The sequence below is a fragment of the Dipodomys merriami genome, unplaced genomic scaffold (genome assembly GCF_024711535.1).
Source record: "Dipodomys merriami isolate MVZ:Mamm:240054 unplaced genomic scaffold, mDipMer1.0.p SCAF_4, whole genome shotgun sequence".
NCBI classification, from domain to species: Eukaryota; Metazoa; Chordata; class Mammalia; order Rodentia; family Heteromyidae; genus Dipodomys; species Dipodomys merriami.
This window is the reverse complement of record NW_027205603.1, coordinates 35,375,533-35,396,581: the sequence shown is the minus strand read 5'-3', so window position 1 is coordinate 35,396,581 and position 21,049 is coordinate 35,375,533. Positions and strand designations below refer to the sequence as shown.

Genomic DNA, 21,049 nt, shown 5'->3' with positions numbered 1-21,049 from the left:
GCTGTGCAGATAGGCGGCCCAAAATGTCATACAGAGCCACAAGGGAATACATTTGGGTAGTCAGAAGCAGAAGCTATGAACAAGGAGAAAGTTTAGGACCGCTACTTTACTGGGACTTCCATAGGAAGGCAAAGAAGGACAGCTGAACAATTCAAGATTTGCTAGTTTGAGTAATTCTGCCAGTCTATATGCATGGTTTCTACTTGCTGAGAGCTGCTCTGAGATGATAGGGCAGAGGAGTCTTGTATCATATGTTACTCCTCTGACAGCGGAGACCAAAGGCTTGCTCCCTGCTCTCTCTGTGATGAACTCCAGCCCCTCCCCAGCCAGAGGTTTCCTAAGATGTCAAATATCACTCTTAACAGAAATTTTTAAATACTCATGATATAATAATATAATGATACCATGTTCTGGTGGAAGATACTTTAGTGAGATGTATCAAGCCACTGTGGGCACTGGAGATCAGCCATCCACAATATATTTAAAATCCCTCTGTCCTCATAGCATCTCCATTGCGAAGGGAAGGCATTACATAACATAACATAAATAACATGACAATAATATAATAATAACTAATATAACATGAATACCATAAGTAACAAAAGTGTGACTACTTGCTGGTGATAAGTGCTGAGAACAAAATAGAATGGAGCACAAGATTAAAGCAGGCTCTTGGACGTGAGAGATTGTTGACTTGGTGAATGGGTGACAGAGTGCTGACCAAGGAAGTGACATTTTAGCAACACCTTTCAAGTTTTATAAATAAATGCATATTTAAAATAATACTACATGCTATTAAAATGTTTTAGAGCATATTCATGCTCTACCGAAAAGTAAGTAATAGAATAAAGGCCATACTCATTACATTGTTTTGGTTATAGATGATGTAATTGAAAATGACAAGACAACTCTGGGTGTGGTAATATATTTTGTAATCCGAGAGCTTAGAAGGCTGGGACAGGAGGATTAAAAATTTGAGGTCAGTCTGTTTCATAGTGAGACCTTATTTCAAAAAAGTATAATTCTAAGGGAAAGGAGGAGAGCATGGAAGGAAGGAAGGAAGTTAGGAAGGAAGGAAGGAAGGAAGGAAGGAAGGAAGGAAGGAAGGAAGGAAGGAAGGAAGGAAGGAAGGAAGGAAGGAAGGAAGGAAGGAAGGGTAAAATTTTAGATAATAAGGTAAAAAAATCACTCTCCATAGAGGAACTATGTGAATGAAATGTAACTGAGTTGTGGAAATTGCTGTGTAGGCAAAGGGAACAGTAAGCAAAGGCTGTTGTGCCAGGAAGCAATTTTGTGTAGACAGCCAGACATTAAAAAGGACATGTTGCTGGGCTCCAGAGCTACTGTGATCCTAGCTACTCAGTAGGCTGAGTTCAGAGGATTATGGTTTGAAGTCAGCCTGAGAAGGAAAGTCTGTGAGATTCTTTTAAACTACCAAGAAAGCAGGAAGTAGAGCTTGGCTCAAGTGGTAGAGGTCTAGGCTTAGGGAAGAAGCTTAGGGACAGCAGCCAGGCCCAGAGCAAGCCCCGTGGGCCAGAGTTCAGCACCTCACAGGTTTCATTGTTTGTGCTTGAGAAGGCCTTTAGAAGATTTTATGAATGGTCTTCCCATCTGATTGTTCTTTATAGATTACTTTGGTTACAAAGTGAAGAACAGACTCTGGGAGCAAAAGCAGAATAGAAGGAAGATTATAATGTATACAAAAGATGTTGGTGGCTTGGACTGTGGTCATGGCCATGGTATTGGGGCAAGTGTGCAGATGGTATTGGAGGTACCAAGACTTCATGATGGATTGTTAGATTGGAAAGATATTGAGAGAGAGGATTCGAGGGCAACTCCTGGTTTGATTTGACTAACTGAAGGAAAGATTATACCTGTTACTGATTAAGAAATAAAATAGGTTTGGTTCGTAGTTGAAATCAAGAATTAGCCTTTATCTGACTTATGTAGCTGTAACCCCTTTGTGCATCACCTTTATAATAACAATTTAAAAATGAAAAATAAATTTAAAAAAGAATTTGCTTTAACTGAACACCGGTGGCTCACTGTAATGCTAGCTACTCAAGAAGCAGAGTCCTAGAGAATGGGATTCAGAGCCAGAATAGTCAGGCAGAATTCAGGCAGATTCGGGCAGAATTGTCTGAGAAACTCCATCTTCAAATAACTACCAAAACATTGGGAAAGAGGTGTAATTCAAAAAGCGTGGCTGGAGATGTGGCTCAAGTGGTGAAGCACCAGCCAAGCAAACAAGCTTGAACAAACGAGAGGCCCTGAGTTCAAGCCCTGGTAGCAAGGGGGAAAAAAGTTTACTTTAAGTTTTGTTAACTTTGCAAGGCTTATTAGATATTTAAACATATCAATAAAAGGGAATTAATTTTTGTTAGATAAATTTTAATAAATCAACTTTGTGAAAAAAAAACGTGCAAATTCTTCTTATCCTCAGCATAGAGCAGATACACTACACAGCAACTCTAGGATGATTGTAATTCACTTGACCAATAATCCTTTAAAATTGAAAAACTGTATTGTTATTAAGAAAGAGAAGACTACCTACATTTCATGCCTATTCACATAAGTGATGGGCTTTGTCACTAGTAGTAAGTCTTTTAATGAAGGAAAACATAATTATACAGAAAGTGCTTTGTGCAAATGTTAATTTCGTGATGGCAAAAGTGTTTTGTTGCTTTTAGTTTTTTTTCGTTCTCTGTGATTTAATTGTGGGACAAAGTCTAAATAAATGTGGTGCTTTTGAGGCACACTCATCACTGCATTCACACCTTTAATTCACAGGAGGAACTTAAGGCTTAAAGCCTCAAGCAATATTTTTTATCTCTAAACTATTACACTACAGATGTTATTGATATCAACACTAATGTGGCATGAAGCAGAAGTTGGGCATGGAAAATTAAATTTTAATAGAGTAATGTAAAAGAAATGGTAAATTCTTAGCAATTTAAAAATACAAACTCAACAGAAGATAAATTACATTCTGGGCATCATGGTACATGCCTGTAATCACAGCACTAATGAGATAGAGGCAAGAGGGTTCTAAGTTTGAGTCTGAACCCTCAAACTGAGGGTTAGGCAAGTTCTAGGCCAGCCTGGACTATGGTTCCATTTCTAAAAAAATGAAACAGATTTTATAAGGAGCAATACATTGTTTTTATTCTCTACTAGTAAACAGTTTACCTTGGAAATCCCAACAAGTTTTAAAATTTCAGCAATATAAAATCAGAGACACATTAGTTTTTATTGCCATGTATAACACAGTATGCATATTATTCTTTGGATCACTGTGAAAATAAATCTGTTTTGAACAAGCTCCCTTAACATTGGGCACAAAAATCTTAAATTGTAAAACTAAATCACTTGGTTATCTTTCACAAGCCATTAATGCCTCTGAAACAGAAAATAACACTTTTCCTGGGAAGTTTTGGTGAATTAATCTATCAACAATATTAATACCTTGTACAAATGTGCAATTACAATACAGTGTTACCCACATGTGCAATGTTGGTTTTAAAAAGAAACAAAAACAAGAAAATAGTCTTTATAATTCTGATCCAAACAAGTCTGTGTCATCTTTATTCAAGAGATTTTTTTAAGGAATGATATGTCAGTTTAATGCTGTTGTTTTCACAATTCTAGAAGTTGTAAAATGTTTATTCTTTCTTAGATGAGTTTTTTATTGTAAAAATGTACAGAGGGGTTACAGTTACATGAGCAAGGTAATGAGTATATTTCCTATCAAGCATTGTTGCCTCTTCCTTTGTTTTTCCCCTACCATTCCTTCCCTCCCACCTCCACAACCATACTGCCCCTTTTCCCCCTGCCCCTAAATTGTAAAGTTCGTTTTTCAACATAGTGTCTTCTATATCTCATTGTTATAATGGGTCAACCTTATTTAAACATTTTGTTTTTCCCTTCTTCTCCCCAACTTAGACTGACATCAAATACAGTGAAAACAGGGGTTATACTATGGGGGAGGAACATACAAAGCAACAACAACAAAAAATCACATGGTACATTTTAATTATATTAGACACAGTAGCAAGAAAGAAAAAACCACTTGTGTCCCTATCTTGGGGTTAATTGTGCTTAACATCATCTTATCTGGTCATATGTACATAGCTTTTGATCTTTTCTGCTTGTCCCAGACATATACTAATTATTGCAAATAAGGGAAACCATGGGACCTATGTTTCTTTGGGCCTGGCTTACTTCACTTAATATAGTTTTTTCCAAGTCTTTCCATTTCCTAACAAATGGGGTGATGTTATTCTTTCTGATGGAGGCATATATATATATATATATATATATATATATATGAATTCTATATATATATATTCTATATATATATATATATTCTATATATATATATATATTCTATATATATATATATCACATTTTCTTGATCCATTCATCTACTGAGGGGCATCTGGGTTGGTTCCATATCTTAGTTATGGTAAATAATGCTTCAATAAACAGTTGTGCTGGTAGCTTTAGTATGGTCTTTGTGATTATTTGGGTAAAGGCCCAAAAGTGGGATTGCTGGGTCATAGGGGAGCTCTATGTGGAGTCTTTTCAGGAACCTCCCTACTACTTTTCAAAGTGGTTGAACAAGTTTACACTCCCACCAACAATGCAGTAGGGTTCCCTTCTGGGCACATCCCCTCCAGCATCTGTTATTAGAGTTCTTGATTATAGCCATTCTAACTGGGGTGAGGTGGAATCTCAATGTTGTTTTGATTTGCTTTTCTTTTATGACTAGAGAAGTTGAGCATTTCTTCATGAGTCTATTTGACCATTCTTATTTCCTCTCCAGAGAAGTTTCTGTTTAAGTCTTTAGCCCACTTATTTATTGGGCAGTTGTTTCTTTGAGGATTTGTTGTTGGGGAATTTAATTTTTTGAGTTCCAGGTATATTTTAGTTATGAGACCCTTGTCTGTTGTATGGCTAGTGAAGATCTTCTCCCAATCTTGGGCTTTCTATAGATCTTGCTAGCTATGTCCTTTGCTATGCAGAAGCTCTGCAGCTTATGCAATGTCATTTGTCCAACCTTTCTTTGATTTGTTGTGTTTCTGGGTGTCTATTAAGAAAATTTTGACCTGTGCCAAGGAAACCTAGGGTTCTCCTATTCCATCCTGTAATGTTTTCAGGGTGTCTGCTTTGACTCCGAGGTCATGTTTATTCTTCACTAAATGAAAGGATCCTCGGGCTAAGGAGAAGGACAGATCGTACAAACTACCCTCTTTCTGTCTTTTCAGATTGAAAGGTGGTTTTTTTTGTTGCTGTTGTTTGTTTTGGTTTTTGGTTTGTTTGTTGGTGCTATTACTGGGGCTTTAACTCAGAGTTTGAGTGCTGTCCCTTAGCTTTTGCCCTCAAGGCTGGCACCCTATCACAGTTCCACTTCCACTTTTTGATGGTTAATTGGAGAGAAGAGCCTCACATAATTTCCTGTTGGGGCTGGTTTTGAACAGCAACCCTCTGATCTCAGCCTCTTGAGCAGCAAGTATAACAGGCATGAGCCACTGGTGCCCAGCTCAGATTGAGTTTGAAGAATGTATTCTTGTCTATTGTCTATCTATCGTCATGGCAAGCATTTATCCTTCCACAATCTTTGGAGAGACCTCAGTTCTAATCTGTTTTGTAGCTTGGTAGGCTCCAGATGGTGAAGGTATTCTTGATAGTTTCAGTAGGAGTTCCTACGCTTAGGTTGCTATTTCTGTTGGATCATCAGTGTTTATGAACTGAGGAGTTAACTCATTATAGCCAGATTCACAAGAAGCTGATGGCTAGACAGAAAAGCTATGTATGAATATATAATGGAAGACCACACAGGTCACATGACCAGTATAAGTGATCAACATTTGAGCTCATCTCCTGGTAAATAAATCTATTCTGTGAGATATTTACAGGTATGAAAAGATAATTGAGTAATTGGAGGCATATTTCCATCAAACGTGGGTAAATTGCTTTTTTCTAATCTTAGAGATTATTGTCCGATACCTTTTTCTCTCTCAGTAATCTGCCCACTGATTGAATTCTAGTCTTCCTCATCTTGGGGCAACCAAGCGAACAAATTATTTTATGGACACAGTGTTTTCCTGAAGGTTTCTCAGAGATGTCTTATTTTATCTGCTGGTATTAATTTGTACTGTTTTGTTCATTTGTGGGTGGCAGAAGGAAGATGCATATCACTTTCTTACAAATCCTCAAATTCTGCAGTGATGCTTTAGTTGAGTTCTACAGACATCTGTAGCTATCTTAGGACATATGTTTTGTTAACAAATTAAACATTTTAAATAGGTGAACATGTTCATATATTCTGATATATATATATATACATTTCAAGTATATATATTTGAAAAGCAAATATATATGTGTATATATATATATTTATATATATTTGAATCCCTCCATGTCTCCAATCCCCTTTAGCAGCTGGCATATCTCTCTACCTTCATTTATAATTAAACTCCTTGAACAAGTTCCTCTTCTATCTTCCTACATTCTCTTGAAGCTGTTGCATAGAGTCATGTCCCTAAGCAGTCCTGTGAAAACTCATTGCCAGGCCATCACAGGCTCCACGCCTTCCAGTCCCCAGTTTCATCTAGTCCAACTTGACTTTTAATATACTTGAACTCTTCCTTTGAAACCTTTTTTTTCACTTGCCCTCCTGAATACCATTGTTTTCATTTTCTTCTTAACTTACTCCTCCATCCTTCTTGTTCATCTTTCCCTATTTTCCTGACAACAAGTAACAGTGAAACTTTGGAGTGTCAATTTTTAGACTTCTTTTCTCTGTACTCAACACCTTTTCCTACCTTTAAATAGGTGTATGTTCCGTGTATGTCCCTAATGATGACCTCATCCTGAACTCTAGACTCATTCATATATTACACCTCTGAGCCAATATCTTCAGTTGGACTTGATATATCCTAAACTCTACTCCTGATTCATACTCTTAAACCTGTTTCTGTGCTATCTTCTTATTTCTGTGATATAATAGTTCCACCAAATGACCACGTACATTGGACACTGAATTCATCTATAACTTCTCTCTTCCTTTCTTCCTAGCCTGTGTTCAGTTCGCAACTCTGTTGCCTCTGACCTTCAAAGTATCTGTAATTTTCCCTTCCTTCCACCTCCATCACTGCTGTCATAGCCCTGGTCACAGCCATGGGGTGGCTGTCTTCTTGCTGCAGAATACTACTTGGGTTCTCTGCTATTACCCCATCCCCTCAACCTGGTATCACTGTTATTGCCAGAGTGACCCCTTTAACATAGAAGTGAGAGCTTGTCAACTTCCCCCTCAATGTCTGTCCACCTCTCTGAACGTAGCAGAAATTTTAGTAGCTTCTCAGGTCCTGAGTCACTCGATGGCCACCATCCAGCTCTCTTCCTCCCTGTACTATGCTCCTCTTCGTTGATCTCTTTTCCCCCACATATCTCCTGACCTGTTTCCTCTTTCATGCCCTCTCCAATTTTCCTGGTTAAACTCACAACTGTCCTTCTGCTTCATCCAGTATTTCTCAGCCTGCTCTGTCTCTACCCATAGTACTTACTACCATCAGACACATGACATCCTTATTCTTCTTTTGTCATGTTGTCCTTTCCAAAATGGATGTAAAAGGAGAATTAGGTTTCATCTGTTTTGTTTCGTCTCCTACATGCACAGAGCAGTGTCCTCACCTTAGAGCTGTAAAAGGAATGAATGAATGAACAAATGAATCAGTGAAAGAATGAGCACACAAAAGAAAGACTAGGGGTTACAGTTACATGCATAAAGCAATGAGTACATTTCTAGTCGAGCGTTGTTACCCCCTTTCTTGTTCTCCTTCTATAATTCATACCATACAAGTCCTCATCAGCCCTTCTGTTGCTTTGCATTGCTCGTGCTTTTATGACATTCTTTCTCATTTGCAGCGCAGTAGCATACTTTGCTTTCTATTATTAAAACAATGTGATGTTTTGCTTTCTTAGTCTGAATCACTTGACAAAGATAAAAGTTTAATACGTCTTGAATTTCTTGCAAAACATGTCACACAAAGTTAAGTTTATGTGAGTATTTTGGGGAATTGCAAACATTGGTGCTTGTGGAACATGAATCTCGTCTTGGGGTTTCCTCTAGTGTGAAGATGACCTAGCCGAGAAGAGGAGGAGCAATGAGATTCTGCGCAGAGCCATCGAGACCTACCAAGAGGTGGCCAGCCTGCCCGATGTCCCCACTGACCTGGTGAAGCTGAGTTTGAAGCGGCGGTCAGAACGCCAGCAGTTTCTAGGTGGGCGACAGTAGGAGTAAACTCAGTAGGAAATAGCACACTTTTATCCTGAAGAGCCCCCAAACCCTGCATACTCAAAAATTAGAGAGGAAATCTGCATTCGATAACTAATTTCAGCAGTTTATCTGACTGTCTTAGACTGACAATTGTTAAAACTAAAATAAAAATCCAACCTCAATAATTAAAAAGATGCAATGAGAGATGGGAAGGTGGCTCAGTGGTAGAGCGCTTGCCTTGCATGCATGAGGCCCTGGGTTCAATTCCTCAGCACCACATAAGCAGAAAAAGCCAGAAGTGGTACCGTGGCTCAAGTGGTAGAGCACTAGCCTTATGCTGTAGAGCTGAGGGACAGAGTCCAGGTCCAGAATTCAGGCCCCATGACCAAAAAAATAAAATAAAATACAATAGATGCAGTGAGCATTTTACACCCTTGTGCACCAATTTAAAGATGAGTCAAATAGAATGCTTGGGGTTTGGAGAATTTGATAATAAATTAGTTGGTCTAGAATGAACACTTAGTGAATTACCACATTCTTTTCTAACTACCAAACTGATTCCTAGAATGTAAAACTATCAGTAGAATAATTTTAATTATTAGAAATTAATATTAGTTAATAGAAATTAGAATATTAGAAATACCCAGCCCTCTAAAAGTTGTATCTATAAAATTTGAACCTGTACCAAACAAGATAAGACATTCATTTTTTCGACATAAGAAATCTTGGAAACAGTTTGGGAAGAGCGGCAGAAATCATATTCTTAACTGATCCCAGCTCCTAGTGTCAAAAGCAATATGAGACTAGCTGCTAACTCCATGTCAACCAGGCTTGTGATTCTTTTTCCCTACTGTGTGAAGGAGGAGGGAAGGCTCTGAGATATGTGTTACTGAGGAAATGGGTGCTCTGCTGACTGTACATTATATAAATGCATTCATAGTCCACTTAGGGGAGGCTTAGATGAGTCATAGGGCTTAACTTACCTTTTCTTTATGGATCCTGGTGCTTGAACTCGGAGCCAGGGCCCCATTTTACTAAAGGCCAGCACTCTACCACTTGAGCCACAGCTCCACTTCTGGCTTTTGTTATTGTTGTTGTTGTTGGTCGTGGGGCCTAAACTCTGGGCCTGGACTCTGCCCCTCAGCTCTTTAGCTCAAGGCTAGCACTCTACCATTTGAGCCACAGCATCTCTTCCATCTTTTTCTGCTTATGTGGTGCTGAGGAATCGAACCCAGGACCTCATGCATGCAAGGCAAGCACTCTACCACTGAGCTACCTTCCCAGCCCTGACTTCTAGCTGTTTTGATGGTTAATTGGATATAAGAGTCTCACAGACTTCCTGCCTGGGCTGAATTTGAACTGTGATCCTCATATCTCAGCCTCCTGAGTAGCAAAGATTACAAGCACAAACCACCAGTACATATTTCAACTAACCTTTAATCTGTTCTGAGCTACAGAATGAAGGGAGACCATGTCTTTTTGTAGATGATCAGACTATGATAAGGAAGAGAGCCCAAGTGATAATGGAAAACTGTAAGAAATGGTCTGTTAGACTTACATTCATAAAGCTCAGTCTAGAGAAAGGCAAACACACAGCACAAAACTAGACAGGCATGGCCACGCTGAGCTAAGTACACGCTGCGTTCAGTACAGACTGAGTTCAGTCAGTGGCAGTTGCTGCTGTGGGTGCATTGTAACTGATGCCTCTTCTTCAGTGTAGTGCTGCTTACTACCAACTAGAGATTCTGCCTTTAAAGCGTTAATGTTTTGTTTATCATGAATGTTGACATTAATTTTTTAAAAATTTTTTACAAATGAAACTACAAGTTTATTTGAAAATATAAAAGTTAAAAAAAAAACAGGCCTAGCCAAAACAACAAAAACACCAACCACACATAACTATTCCAGTTTATATTAACTCTGAACATCACACACTATTTACTAACCACTGAGTTGCATTTGTTTAATGTCAATTTCATGGTAGATTTGAGTCAGGTGATAAGTTAGCAATCACAATGAGAGTATCTTAATGCTAAAATAAAATGCTGATCTCATTTGAGAAAATAGAACAGAGAGTATTTTCTCCTTGGAATGAGTAAAAAATACTGCTCGCCACCTGACATCTTATGAAGAATGGAGGTGTGTTGGGGGAAACAACTCTCAAATCCCATGACTTTGCATTAATTTTTAAAGGATATATTGAAATATTCAGCTCAGAATTGAAGACTGGGGCACCTCTTCTTAAGTTTTGTGCCAAGTACCTCACTTAGCACACCTTCTCCCAACCTGGTAAGAAGACTGCATGTGAAGAAGTCACACCCTCCTCCACATCCCTCCTTCAGTACCTTAATTTGTATATGTTCTTTGTGCTGAAATGAGAATGGAGCAAGGTCACCTGAGCTCTAAGGCCATAGGGCAATTTTCATGGCAAAGGTCAAGGTGGTGAAATTGCCTTACAGTAGAACAGGGATCTCAGGGGCAGAGGGGAAGGGACAGTGTGATGGCTCCACATGGGATTTTATCTGCACCTTCATTATGCTTAACAGGAGTCCAGAAGAAGCACCAGCTACGTGCAGGTGCTCATATCTGTAATCTTGGCTATTCAGAAGGCTAAGAACTGAGGATCACGATTGAGATCCAGCCCAGGGCACAGAAGACTAAGAAACTCGTATCTCAAATTACCCACCAAAAAACTGAAAGTGGCGATGTGGCTCAAGTGGTAAAGTGCCAGCTTTGAGTGGAAAAAGCTAAGCAGAGCACAAATCCTTGAGTTCAAGACTTATTACTGGCATGTGTGGGTGGGCAGACGCATGTATGCACGTGCGCACGCACACGCACACACACACACAAGCACACAGAAGTGAAGTGTGAGTCTAGGTGAGCAGGTAGGAAAACAGCATGTCCAGAACAACAGAGTCAGATTTGTTAGTGAGGGAATGACCGGCTGAGGTACTCATCTCCAGGTGATGCGGGAATACAGTTGTCCAGCAATGGAGTACAGGCCATGGGACCAGTATGTGTGTGATGCTCTAAGCAGATGGCTTGTTACTGAAGTTGGCATCTGTATTTGCTCACTGATGGTCCTTTTACACTCTTGGTTAATGTTCACTTTAAATGAACATGAGTCTTTTAATTGGTTTTTTTGTATGTATGGTCAATGTTATTTAGCACTTATTTTTTCTTAAACATTTTGGGTTTCCAGCTGTGACAAAGAATAATGACAGGTGGCCTCTGCCATTTCCATCAGATTGCCTTTGGAATAAACATATCCCTGTAGTGTATAGCACCCCATCATCCACTAGAGGGCCTCCTCGCACTGGATGATGTGTTCTTTGCTCCATGTCTAGGTCAGTACCAGAGATAAGTACACTTATCCTAGAGGTGGTGTCTGGAGCAAAGTACTGTCCTGTGCATCTTTTTTTTTTTTTTATTTTAATGTTTTACACCAGGTGCTTGGCCCTTAAATCATCAGCAGTTTTAATTTCTCTACCCTCTACTATAATTTTAAACCTAACCAAAAATATTTCAGCAAATTATTTTTACAAAGAATTGATAACAAAATTTCTTGAGGCATTTAGCCTAAGAAATAAATATTAATAGGAAATGAGCATGCTATAATTAATTTTATATTGTCTACTGATAAAAAATTGTTGGCATCATCATACCAACATCATGAATTCCACTAAATATTTCTTAGTAAGACATTGATAAAGTCAGGTAGGAGCTGTTTTTCATTCTGGTTGAATAGTCTGTCATGATCTGGGTTCTCAATACAAAGATGTGCATGATCTGTTGGTATTTTTTTTCTTCCCCCAAATCAGGTCACATGAGAGGTTCCTTGCTCACCCTGCAGAGATTAGTTCAACTTTTTCCCATGGATATCTCCTTAAAGAACGACCTGGGAGTGGGCTACCTCTTGATGGGGGACAATGCCAGTGCCAAGAAGGTGTATGAAGAGGTGAGCATCTATCTTCTACTGAATCAGAGTTCCTTGGATATTGATCCTTCTCCTACTCAATCTTAGCTTCTAAAGCTATTTGCAGATTACATGTAACACCCACCCAGTCTCTCATTCCCTTAAGTAGCATGTCTGGTGGTATTATAATTCATAAGTTCAAAACTTCGTTTTTACAATGCATTTTTCTTATCAGAAGAGTTTAAATTTTAGTTAACATCAAAGCTTCCAACTATAATTGTGATTTTTTTCCCCTCTGACTTTATCTTTACCAGCTCATGCACAATTGAGAGTATTGTTTGTGATAGGAAGAGGAACTCAAATGCTTGTGAACATAAAAAGAAACATGTACTCTGTCCCTTTGCAATAGAAGTCTGGAGGAAACCCAGGCACATGGGCCTTTGGGGCTTGTGGAGGTCACTCACTCTTCAGAAGGGAATTGACTTTTCGATCTTCGGGCAAGAATGCCTTTGAAGGGATTTCCACCTTACAATGGATGTTTTAATAGAGAACCACTAAGTCCCAAGCAACTATAAAACTAGAAAGCTTGTTTCTTTAGGTAATGAGGAAATTCATGTACAGAATAAGCAGGATGTGAAATGAATTTTTAGGCAGAAGAAAGCTAATGCCTCTGTGGGGGAAAAAGAAGGATGTATTTCCTTCTTATTTTTTTAATTCGGGGCTGTAGATCAATGGTTTTCAAGCATCTGCTGTTCACATCAAAATACTACTACTCCGTGTTAGACAATATGATTTCTTCTGTCTGCAAAACACCACCAACTGCAGTAGTTTCATCCTCTATCCAGAGACCTGGCCTGCTCACAGAGTGGCACTTGTCTTTCTTTATTGCTGCTGATGCCTAATTGAAAATCATTGAATTGTGAAGCAGTTGCTTCTTCATCCTTATCATCATTTTTATGTTATTCAGGAGAACAGAAATAAGACTTTTGCTTTTTATGACATCACTAATAGCTGCATGAGTAGATTGAGACTACAGTGTTGAAAAGGTGTAGTGTCCCTTAAGTCTGTTGCAAATCATAATTAATTCTATTTCATGTGAGAGCTGGCATTTAATAAGGGCCACACATACTCACTTCATCATGTAGTGTTTACTGAGAAACATCATGTGTCTCAGTGATGTGTTTCAGTGATGGAGGAGCTTGTGGATATACAACTGTCAAACTCTAACAGACAACTTCTATTCTACCACTCTCAAAGGCCACAAAGATGGAAGTATCTTTCCTTCCTACCCTCCCTCTCCTTGAGTACTTCCTCCATCCCTCTTCCCTTCCTCCTTCCTTCCTTCTTTCCTTCCTATTCTTCCTTTTTCCTATTCTTCCCTCTTTCTTTGGTTCTTTCTTCCTTCCTTGTCTTTCTTCCTCCTTTTTCTCACTTCCTCCCTCCCTCCTTCCTCATAGAATTCTTTCCTATTTTTCTTCTCTCTTTTCCTTCCTTTCCCTCTCCCTTTCTGAAAAAACTCAATAAAGGGCTGACTGAATGCCGAGCACACATGAAATTAGGGTAGGATCCAAAAAATGGCTATTATCTCTAACACAATATGGATTTATCCTTTCTCACCTTTAAAAATCCATCCTTGAATATATTCATCCCCTTTGCCTGACACTAAATCTCAAATAAGTGAAGCAGTTTACTTCTCCATGTAAAATTAATTTTACCTCCATTGTTTATACACGTGAAATCATAACCTCCTGTGATTGAGCATAATAGGATGCAAAACCTGTAAAATATGGCCATATTATACAACTGAATGGGTTTCTTTTTAAGGAAACTTTAATAAATTGAAAATAAGTGTAAGATTTGCCCTTTTCTCCTCCTCTAACTAACTTCCTCACTAATGAACTGTGTTTAATGGATATTCTCTCTCTCTCTCTCTTCCCCTCTCGCTCTCTCTCTCCCTCTCCCTCTCCCTCTCTCTCTTTCTGCTGGTCCTAGGGCTTGAACTCTGAGTCTGAGCACTATCTCTGAACTTCTTTTGCTCAAGGCTAGTGGTCTACCACTTGAGCCACAGTCCTACTTTTGGTTTTTTTGTGATTAGAGATAAGAGTCTCATAGACTTTCCTGCCTGGACTGGCTTCAAACCACAGTCCTCAGATCTCAGCTCCTGAGTAGGTAGGATTACAGATTTGGCTCCTGATTGATTCTCTTTCTTCAGCTAAAGTTTATCCTGTTTTATCTTTGTCAACCATTGTTTTCAGACAACTAATATAGGAATTTATATTTTTCTCTTTTTTTGATTTCTGGTTTTGAGTAAATTTGCAAACCAATAGTTTCTGTTCTGGGTTTTGGCTGCTTCCACTTTCAAAAGTGACTGGCTTTAAACTGATGGTAAGTTGCTCACCTCTGCAGCTTTGGGAGATCATTTGTCTCCCTTCCAGTTAGTGATGGTGCTAGCTACTCCAACTAGCTCTGCTCCAGAGCCAAACATTGATTCCTTCCATCCCTGGTATTTTAGGCTGATCCTTCACATGTAACACACAGTTATGAAGAAGCACACATACTGGCTGAGAAAATAGTTGATTAAATAAATGCCCAAGTTGCCTTCGTGGAGGTTACAGTTTGGTACTGTCACTGTTTTCTGTTCATTTACCTTCTCTCAGTGTTTACCTCCTTGCTTTGTAAGCTGATCTACTATATGTAGGCTTTCTCTCCTCTCTCTTTCCTCAAGCCCAAACTCAGGACACCCTCCCTTGGCTTCTGTGGGTCCTGTTATTAATAGCAGTATCTTTTTTTTAAATCAATTTTATTATAAAGGTGATGTACAGAGGAGTTACAGTTACATAAGTAAGGTAATGAGTACATTTCTAATCTTTGTGATTGTGTGCCATTCCAGAAGAAGTATCCAAGCAAATACCTGCAATAGGTTGTTCGTGGATTTATATATTAGCTACCTATGTATAAACACTAATATTGTATCTACACTATAAAAAAGGATATACTTCAAGATAAGGCTTTAAGATGAAATGAAACAGTACTTTAAATGTTTCATTTCACTGATAAAAAAGTCTTTAACTGATTATAAATTACTCTTTTAGGAACATCTATGTACAGTGCTACTTATAGCAACTCTACCCTCTCTCCCTGTCTGTTTATCCATGGTGGATTATTATATTACAAGACCAAGAGTGAATGTTGGAAATTGAGATGGCATAGAACAATGTACACACTTGTGAGTGTGTGTATTGTATTACAGTGATACTTTGTGGGAATATTATTAAGCAAAATGAGGGGTTTCTGTACATAGGCACTGAGATACTGTAACAGCTAATCTAGGGATGGAGATGAATACTGAGTGGCTTCTGGGTGGGCAACACATACAGTGTGGAAACACCGGCAAAGGGGTGATTGATTCAAGCCCTCAGCAGGGTAGAACAGAGTTGTGGGAGATTTCATCATTCTGTTCACAATGGCACACATATTAAAACATGAATTGTTTATTCAGGGAACTTTCATTTAATGTTTCAGACTGTTGTGTTTTTGTTCTTTGTCAACAGTTGTAGGGTTTAAACTCAGGGGCTTCCACTTGTCAGTTAGGTGCTGTTCATGTGAGCTAAACCTTAGCCCTTTTTGCTTTAGTTTTTTTTTTAATAGGATCTCACATTTATTCTCAGGCAATCCTGGACCATGATCTTCCTGTTTGTGCTTCCCACATAGCTGTGATGACAAGTAACTTTTTATTAGAGATGGGGTCTTCTGAACTTTTGGCTTGGGCTGCCCTACACACATGACCTCCCTGATCACTACTTCTCAAGTAGCTTAGATTACAGGCATGAACTATTGCACAAGGCCTCTAGACACTGTTGATGACAGAATGTTAAACCCTGAATAAGGAGTCTATTGTATATATTTTATTAAAACATCCTTAATATATGTCTTGCAAGGACTTTATAAAAAATGTCAGCTGTACTGGTTTGTTGTGGTTGTCTGTGTATATTTTATATACAAATATATTATTTGAATTTGCATACAAACATGTTTTATTTAAATATATTATTTGTATATAAAACATGCAAATAGTATAAATATTCTTACAAAATATAATATAAAAATAAATATAGTCAAGTAAACAACTGGGTTATATTTTCATACTTCCCCATGTGTATCAGTAAATATAGACAAAGATGTATAATCTGCACATATAAGAGCCATGTGCCTGTTTCAAACTAAGAATATTTCAGACAGAAGTAGTAGTGATGATAATGTCTTCTGCTCAGAAATTATCTTGTACAAGTTATCAATCTGTGTGTTTTCATGTGACTTCTGTCCTCAGCCTCTTCTGTTGCCTTGTGTTTGTAATTTAACATTGTTCTTTTTTGCTACTCCTGGCCCTCTTTCCCTTTTTGCCTCCTTTATCCTGTGTCTTGAATGCTTTGTCCCTTCTCCTGGTGAACTCCTATTCAACCCTAAATGTCCTTTGGACTTTGCTCCCATCCACACTGAGTTAATTGTGAATGCATCTCCTTTGCTTGACATCCCCTGAGAAGACTATATCCATGGCCTAGAAGAGTTCAGTGTGCTTTGAAATGCCTAGTAATTAATTGAACTGATTAATTACTTGAGATGATGACCCTGTGTCAACAGTTGGCAGAAATGTCATTGTGTGGCTATCATAATTATAGTCCTCCCTGCATAACTGTGCTGTCAGAAACATGATCTGCGTCCATCCCTTCGATTCTAGAGATGCACATTGAGCTTCTGCTCACTGTCTAACATGGGGCCAGTGCTGTGGATGACACAGAACACATAGAGCCTGTGCTTCCAGAGATCTCACTAGGAATCACAGACTAGCTGTGCCTGTGCAGCTCAGCTTGCTCAGAGTTCCTAAGTCAAAAACATCTGAGCAACAGGATAAGCAAGGAGCAAATCTCTGGTTAAGCAATGAGTAAATCAGATGAAGAAAACTGAACAAGGATAAAAGAGTAGGAGCTGGAGGAGTGCTGGGGTGAGGACTGTCTTAGGAGTGGGGAGGTGGTTAAGTATAGCTTCACTGAAATGATGACCTCTCAGTAAGGACATTCTCATCCAGGTAGACATTTGGGTACTGGAGGGGAACAGAAGAGTGCTATAGATGTGAAGGTCTTCACACAAGTGTGCCTTTGTCTTGCCATGAGCAACTCAGAGACGGGTGAGCCTCACTGGCTACATGGGGCAGTGGAGGAGCCCTGACAGGTGGGGGCCTTGGAGATGGTTCCAAGAACTTGGATTTTTATTCTAAGTGAAATGTACCAGAGGAGGGATGAGATCTGACCGAGTACCCTCAGGTCTCCACATGGAGAACGGACCTCAAGAATGCAGAGGGTCTGCAGTTAGGAGGCTCTTAGAAGAAGATGGGTGGGGAGAGATGATGGAAATTTAAATACCCTTTCAAGGTTGTATTAGATAAGAATAAATGAAGTACAGTGCATTCACTATGGGCCTCTGCACTTTTCTCCTCATATGCAAGATCTCTGTGTGTCTTCCCCTTTGCTTCTCTAGCTCAAGACGAGAAGAGATGGGACATGCATCTTTACTCTGCTTGGCCCTTGTGTGTGCGTGCGTGCGCGCGCGCGCACACACACACACACACACAGTCTAGTATGGATTATTTTCACGGAAGGTTGATACTCTACTCTTGAGCCACAACTCCACTTATGACTTTTGGGTGGCTAATTGGAGATGAGTCTTACAGACTTTTTTTGTTCAGGCTGGCTTTGAACCACCACAATCCTTAGATATTAGCCCCCTGAATAGCAGAAGATAACAGGCTTGAGAAACTGGCACCTGGCTCTATCACATTTCATTTTTCACTTTGGGATCATACATGTATTTATCTAAGCAGCTCTGCAAGCTGAATGTTGTTATTTTGCTTTTTTCCCCTAATATTTAACTTAACGGTATTTTGTATCTTTTTTTAATAGAGAAATACTGATTTTAATTAGACAGAATAAGGTAAACTCTAGGCATCTGTTATCTTGGTATTTTGTATCTTTAATCCACAACAAATGCATATAATAATAAACAGTGATACAGTTTGTTTACAATATTTACCTTAGTTTTGTTGCAGAATATTTACAATTTTATACATCATGCTGTGCACTCAAGAAATTTTTGTCAAAAGAAATCTTAATCTAATATGAAAATACAAATTTCTCTTAACTAAGATCAGATGTAGAACATACATGTATAGCATTTACATGCATGTAAACTATAATAACTGTTCCGAGGTGTCTTCAAACACAGCAAACTTGTAGCAATTATCTCTAATCACTAAAATAAAAATCTATTGAAGTGCTATCTGTTGTCAGATCTTTGGCTGCATTGCCAATGCAGTATTCCCACAGTCTGCCATCTCTCTCAGGTCTTTATTCTGGAACAACCCATTGTGGACATGTGAAAATGCGTTGAGTTGGGAGGACATAGGCCCATTTAACTTTAATGATTTCAATAAACAAAGTAGTCTGTGTTTTTAGCCATAATGTCACCCTCCAATCCATGAATAGAAAAACAAATTAAAATCTATTTTGGTGCTTAAGTCATTTCTACCTGTTTCTAGGTATCACAGTAGCTCTTTGTTTTCTCTGACTACAGGTTCTGAACCTGACACCCAACGATGGTTTTGCTAAGGTGCATTATGGCTTCATCCTGAAGGCACAAAACAAGATCGCGGAGAGCATCCCCTACTTAAAGGTAGCTGTCCCTGCGCTTCCTCTCTTCTCCTGATTCACAGGACATGTGGACACCCTTGCTTTGGCCCTCAAAGCTTGTTGGCAGGTACCGCTCTGAGGCCATCAGTGGATTGTGTACCTTGCAGCAATGATGTTCCCAGGAGCCGTGGCCTAACTGTGTGTGTGAGTGCCATGAGCGCAGAGACACGTTGGCAAAGATTTTATGAAGACATTTTGAAAATTAAAGTTGTTACAGTTTGAAACAATGGCAAGAGTAGCCAGGCACTAATAGCTCATGCCTGTAATCTTAGCTACTCATGAGGCTGAGATCTGAGGATTGTGGTTCAAAACCAGCCCAAGCAAGAAAGTCTATGAGAATTTATCTCCAATTAACCACTAAAAAAAAAAGTTGGAAGTGGAGCTGTGGTTCAAGTTGTAGAACATTAGACTTGAACAAAAAGGCTCAGGGCAGTGCCCAGGCCCTGAGTTCAAGCCCCAGGACAAGCACATTAAAAAAAGGCAAAAGTTGACAAACATGGGGCTGGGAAGGTGGCTCAGTGGTAGAGTGCTTGTCTTGCATGCCTGAGGCCCTGGGTTCGATTCCTCAGCACCACATTAAGCAAAAAGAAAAAAGCCGGAAGTGGCGCTGTGGCTCAAGTGGTAGAGCGCTAGCCTTGAGCTGAAGAGCTGAGGGACAGCGCCCAGGCCCAGAGTTCAGGCCCCACGACCGGACCCAAAAAAAAAAAAAAAAGTTGACAAACATGATTGATGTAATATTGTAAAATATGGGCAGTGTGTCAAACATTTATTTTACAAGTTAATTATATGTGAAATCTGCCTTGAATAGGGCTCATGGCTGCCTATGAAAAGTAGGGTAACCAAGGCAGACTGGATAGGTCAAATCCCCAAATGTTGATCAGATTGTTGAAGCCAGTAAAATTAAAACATGTTAGTACTTTTTTTCCCCCTTCTATGCCTAATTAAATCCTTATTAATTCACCAGAATTACTGGGGGGGCAGAGGGAGGTTTGCTCAGGATTTTTCAACAGAACTATCTGCCATGGCAGAAATACTTCATATCTGTATAATTTAATGTGGTAGCCATGAGTCATGTGACCCCTGAGTACCTCAAATGTGGTCATGTGACAGAGAAAGTAATTCCTAAATTTTATGCAACTTTCCAGGCAATGGGGGCTACTCAGGAGGCTGAGATTGAAAAATTCCAGTTTGAAATTAACCTAGGAAGATAAATACATGAGACTTCTCTCCAATTAACTAATAAAAATCTAGAAGTAGACATATGGCTCAAGTAGTAGAGTGCCAGCCTTGAACCAAACAAGAGTGTGAGGCTCTAAGTTCAAGCCCTGGTTCTAGCACTAAATAAAGTATGTGTGTGTATGTGTGTGTATGTATATGTGTGTATGTGTTTAATTAATTTTGACTTAAATAGTAACAATATGGTGGGTAACTGAATAGCTGCGAATGCGTGTTTTTTTGGAAGCAATGTATTCTCCTTTTATTATTGTTTTCTTTTACATGACTTCAGTCAGAGATGTCCAAATAGCAACCCACTGATTGCAGATAGCGTGGGTGTTTTATTTAGATGCCACAGATCTATTAAAAACTACTCTAATTGCTTGCTCTGAGAATCTGTACATTTTGTGTAATCATGCAGATTTCTAGTTTCTCTTAAACAGTTGTATCTGGATTTCAACCCTGGGACATGAAGTTGAGTGGTGGCACCCCTCACCATGGCTGTCGCCTGGCTTCTACAAACATTCATATTCTGTCCCAGAGCCCTGCAGAAATGTGGGTTTCTCTAACTGAAAGAATTGTCCTTACATTTCTTTTGATCTAGGAAGGCCTCCTGGTGCTTTCACAGCTTCACAAACCAAACCAGGGGGCAGGAAGTAGTGGAGGGAGCTTGTAGTTTTTTTTTTACCAAACAATAATGCTTGAGTGACATCAATCAGTCTGTCATCATGCCACTTGCTACTTTCCAACATTATGCAAATAAAATTTCCTCTTGGTGAAGGATAATTTCTTTCAAGTAAAGGGACATGAAAGGTACAGATTTGTAGAACTTTTGACATTTAAGACTTTTGTTTTTGCTCTTTTAAATTCATTTTAATGCTTTAATCCTCTCCTCTC

General features: G+C 39.0%; 1 protein-coding gene across 5 annotated transcripts in view; it reads left to right on the top strand.

Annotated features, from left to right (window-relative positions):
• Asph (aspartate beta-hydroxylase) overlaps positions 1 to 21,049 on the top strand; it is a 204,273-nt gene that overhangs the window by 137,098 nt on the left and 46,126 nt on the right. For all 5 annotated transcript variants that reach the window (XM_069990787.1, XM_069990784.1, XM_069990785.1 and 2 more), the window contains 3 exons: positions 8,135 to 8,285; positions 12,103 to 12,239; positions 18,822 to 18,920. In XM_069990787.1, the coding sequence (XP_069846888.1) occupies positions 8,135 to 8,285; positions 12,103 to 12,239; positions 18,822 to 18,920 (387 nt within the window). The remainder of the gene's footprint in view (positions 1 to 8,134; positions 8,286 to 12,102; positions 12,240 to 18,821; positions 18,921 to 21,049) is intronic.